General features: G+C 42.0%; 1 protein-coding gene across 1 annotated transcript in view; it reads left to right on the forward strand.

The window, feature by feature from the left end:
* Positions 1–3,832: 3,832 nt before the first annotated feature.
* Positions 3,833–5,049, forward strand: part of LOC137970643 (potassium voltage-gated channel subfamily A member 2-like) — a 17,101-nt gene continuing 15,884 nt past the window's right edge. The window contains exon 1 of the mRNA XM_068817169.1: positions 3,833–4,125. Within this exon, the coding sequence (XP_068673270.1) occupies positions 4,080–4,125 (46 nt within the window). The 5' untranslated portion in view covers positions 3,833–4,079. The remainder of the gene's footprint in view (positions 4,126–5,049) is intronic.

The raw sequence follows: 5,049 nt of genomic DNA on the forward strand, positions 1-5,049 counted from the left end.
CATGAGGTGACTTCTTTGGTTTTTGAATGAAATGGTTTGATGTTCATCATTTAAGTAAGCCATGCATCCTTGGACAGTCTTTTGGAGCTTCCTAACCATCGCGTAGATCTTTACAACCTCTAATAGTTACCTCTTATTAAAGGCTCGTTTAAACGGTTTAAACATTTGACCAACATTCGTTCAACAAAAGTTGAACGGATGTTGGGCAAACGTTGGACGCTAAAACAAAGTTGTGCGGAGGCCGTTCAAATGGTTCCAACATTGCTCCAACAAAAGAACCAACACTTTCACGAAATTTGATTGCGAGGAACTAAGAACTAGAAACCAGTCTCTCTGGTCCAGAAAAATTTCCTGCCGCCATATTGATTTGTCGTTCGTGAGCATGCGTGTGTTCTACAATAGTCCATTTTACAGTGGTGTGCTTAGTTACCTGGCCTATGAATAAAAGTGAGGCTGGAGTTGACCTTGTTTTGATAGAAACTTCACTGCTTTTCTTCATGTATATTCTTACTAACTAGCATGACAACAACATCGTTAAGATAAGAAAAGGAGGGAGGTCTGTATCATAACAAGGTCAACACCTGCCTCACTTTCATCAAAAGACCAGGTAACTAAGCACGCAACTGTAAAGAGGTCTATTGTTGAACGGAAGACCTTAGACAGCAATGACCAGCGGTTTTCGTTAAAACAATGGTTTGCTAGGGTAGCTCAGTCTCGTGGGCTCAAAAAACCTGGTTGTGGTCATTGTTATTTTAAGGTTTTTCTTGTTGAACAGAGTGTTCGAGAACAAGCGAAAAGTTGAATAGATGTTAAATGAAAGTTTCAACCGATTTAAACTTGATTCAACAAGCGTTCAACATTTTTTACGTTTTCAACAATGTTGGACGACCTGTTCAAACGCATCGAACATTTGATTCAACAAAGTGTTCGATGCATGTTGAAGCAAATGTTGAAACCATTGAAACGGGCCTTTACTAACCATGCGCGAGGGCGCCGTACTGGGAAATATTAGAGAGCTTTAGCAACGACGACGGGAACGGCATCGAGAACGTCATGTAAAAACATAAATTCAAGTTATTGCGACTACTTCGCGACTATTCCAAGCTTTTTAATATGACAAAGGTGTGGCGGTCCTTCAGGAATGAAACCGTTACGAGCGGCGCTAAATTTAGGGGAGAAAAATGAAAATTTATCTCCAAGTGCTGACGTTCTCCGTAACACCTCAAACCTGGTTATTTCACGTTGTTGCTTTGCTGACGACGGCAAAGAAATTGACAAAAATGAAAAACGCACGTGCAGGGCGCGCAAAGCTATTGTTTTTGCCCACTGAATATGCAAATTTGTAACGTTCTCGTTGCCGTCGCCGTTGTCGTTGCTAAAGCTCCCTATTAGGAAGCTTTAGCAACGGCGACGGCAACGAGAAGTAGGCGGATTGTCGGAATTTTCTGTAGAGTCTTCATTTCTCTCGCTCAACGTCAGGAACTCCGCGATTTACGATACTTGCGGCGCTTCTGCGCCAACTCAGAATTTCAAACAAAAGCATGCATGCAGTTGGGAACCAATCTTGACCCCAGAGCTCTTCTCTTGACTGAGGGAGCGAAGAGCTCTGGGGAACCCTGAAACAAAGAGTCTTCTCATTGGTTTTCGTGAAGAACAATCAAAAGCGTCTCTAATTGGTGCATTCATGTTAGCACGAGGAGTGAGCAGGCGCCGTAAGGTTCAAATTGCCAATTTTTGGCTGTAAGAACCCCACGGCGCATGTTCTCCTACATAGAGTTTCCCAGATGGGTCAACCCGAGGCTCTGGTGACGAGAATGGTTGGGAACGGAAACAGAAATTAGCTGCCATTTCGAACCGCGTCAGGCTAAAAATTTACGTATTTCTAAAGAAACCAAGCATCAGCCTATTGTTCGTCTTTTGTCGTTTCGCGAAAACGCGTTGCTAAATCTCTTGCTTCGGTGAGCAATTGTTAAATAGGACAACAAAGCTCTAGTACTCAAACTATAATAAATTCATGATCAGATCAGATGAAAAAAACCTTGAGTACCAAAAGATTCAACGTACGAACGAACGCCATCGAATCGACGGCGGGAATCGAACCAATGACTTGTGATAGGGAGCGAGTGTGCTCGGAATAGGCCATTTCCGGGTTCATGACTGCCTCCTCTTCAAAGTGAGTCTATGTGCGAAGTTATTGTGACGGTAATTAGTTCTACTTTATGTATGAATGAAAACTAATTTTCATAACAAAAACTTCGCACTTAGACTCGCTTTGAAGAGGAGGCAGACATGAACTCGGAAATGGCCTATTAGACACGAAGGCCGCTAGAGCTCTCGAAGGAACAAGACTGCCTGCTCCACCACAAGGATAAGCCACTTTATACCGGGTAAGCCCTTATGACGGTCTTTTGTCTCCGGCAAATTTTTCAGCCCCAACACTTTCAAGTAGTCTTCGCGGTTCCCGGCGATAGGAAAGTACTTGTTACCCTGCGAGCAGTTGGTTTCTCCTACGCTTCCCGAGGGAGAAACCACTGCTAGCAACCAATCTCGTTCCCAGAGTCATCGTTCCCTTGACCAGCGGTCGGGAAAGAGAGACTCTGGTTGAATCCAAAAAAGGCCATATTTGATTGGCTGTTGAAAAACAGATTTTCAGTCTAAACTCGAAAATCGTGCTTGCTTGTGGATTTTATCTACAAGAGGTTGAAGATGATCTAGAAAGAAATCATTTTACAACTTACCAGTTCCGTAACATTTTTGCTTTTGAAAATACAGCAATTTTCACTTGCGTGACACCAGATGCTGAAATCTGCTTTGATTGATAAATCTCGTTATTGTTTAGTCTCCGCAGTTTAAAAGCTTCGAGTGTATTGCTGGTTTTCACTCACGTGATCAACAGCCATGTTTTTCAACGAAAACAAAAGGAAGCGTTTGCATAATAATAGAGTTAAATTCCCGGAGCATTTGGTCAGGGCACCAACATGGCCGCCTTTTCTTTGTTTAGGGCACCAACATGGCGGCCGTGACGTCATGTGAAAACCGAGAATTAGGGGATGTGTTTATAGTCATCCGTACTGTTTCACGAGTGAAAAGTAAGCGCTGTCATAACAAGGTGAACTCCATTGTTGATTTCCAACCGTCTCCTCTCACGCACGCGCAGTTATTTAACCGGAACCAGAGTTTTCTGGTTCCGGTTTTGGATTGTTCCAGACCCCCCCGCGCCCGTTCTGCTGGACAAGGGTAACGGAGGCTCTGGGAACGAGATTTTGCGAGTAACCGTTTGATTTTCCATCGAGCATCTGCAAAATACGTCACACCCCACGTGATGTATTTCACTTCGTCTTATTTCGCGGGAAGTCACTACACAGCAGGCTCGCCCAAACGCAGCAGTTACGTAGCTGAACGCACGCGCAGGCGCCAAAACAAGTTTACTAACTCGTTTTACCGGTTCAAATTTAATGTATTTGTCCTTAGCGCTGGACCACGGTTCAATCAAAGTAACTAACGGTTGCTCGCAGTGGTTTCTCTCCCGGAAAGCGAGGAGAAAACAACTGCTCGAAGGGTAAACACTTTCATATCTGATAGTACAACCCTTTCTCGCATTCTGTGTGGGGGCATATTCCTGCGGGGAAAGCCACTTCTAGCACCTGTTGGATTAAAATATGGGTACAATAGCAAAAACTAACTTCAATAATTTATAAGTGGGATGTCAACATGATTGGCGCCAATGATGTTAAAGCCGTCTAAATGGTTGCCACTGAAAGTACTTTGACAATTTAAGCTTAGCAGTCCATTAAGAGACAAAAGAGCGCGCTCTAGAGCAAATTACAATGACTCGTTTGCCTCAACGAAAAAAAAAAATTACGCTGAAATAATGACACATGGCTCGAGGGTACAAATTAAGCCCAACTTAAAAAGCGAAATCTTGAGGAATTGGCGAAATCATCCTGTTGAGGGGTGTGTCATGAAATGCCAGCTACAATTTTGGCCAACTAGTCTCGATTATCTGTTCTAGAAATAGCAACACTCTGACGAGTCTTTTTCCACAACGCAACGGAAGGGTTTGACAAAAATAATACGTTATGTACGCTTCATTAGTGCACTCTCAACCTTCGAGTGATGTATCAGGTAAGGCAAGTTTGAATGAGAGTTTTATCTACGTTGCTTGTTTGAAATTCATTCTCAGACGCGAACATCGTTCGATCAAAAGAACGACACTATTTATGTGCAATGATGTAGCACGTTGAGTACTTTGATTGGAACCTTTTTGTGTGTTACAGCTGAAACACGAATTGGCGCCTGAAAAACAGTTGCATTCTTTCGTTTGCCAACAAAATCATTCTTATTTAGACTGAATATAAGTTCCAGGTTCTCGTCTTATAATATTATCGAAACAAGAGAGGCCAAAATAAAAAATAAGCCCTTATGTTTCAAGAAAGACAAAAATCTTGGTAAGGTTTTAATCTTGTAGAATGTTTTGCTACATTCCACCATGTTTCAAGTTCAGTGTAATTGATCGAAGTTATAGACAATTTGTTTTAAAACCTTACAATTTAGCCTAATTAAGAACGAACGTTACCACAAACGAGGAAGATCTGCTACCGCTGCTTTCGATAAAAACGTCTCCTCTGGAAGCCATATTTTCTTTAATATACAGTAAAACAATATAAACCGTTCAGAGGCATCCAATCAGGGAAGATTTGCTTTCACCTCGAGAAAAATACATCGTGTTTCCTTGAAAGAGCGCATGGCGCGTGTTAATAATTAAATATCATTTCTTGTATTTTGTAAAAGAAGGAGCGTCTAGAATTCGAGCGTCACGTAGCAAAGAGGTTAATTATCCTCGCCTCTCCAATCTTTTAGTTTAATATGTCGTCTTATATTATGGTTGACAGTTGATTCAAGTTAATGCGGTAATTAAAAGGCTCATGCTCTGTCTGGTAGGGTACAGTTTCAAATAAGGCATTAAGGTCCATTCGCCTTAAATTTCGGGCCTCGGTTGTTCAAAAGGTGGATAAAACTATCCACTGGATAATTCAATCGGTTTTGCTA

Source organism: Montipora foliosa, chromosome 9 (genome assembly GCF_036669935.1).
Source record: "Montipora foliosa isolate CH-2021 chromosome 9, ASM3666993v2, whole genome shotgun sequence".
NCBI classification, from domain to species: Eukaryota; Metazoa; Cnidaria; class Anthozoa; order Scleractinia; family Acroporidae; genus Montipora; species Montipora foliosa.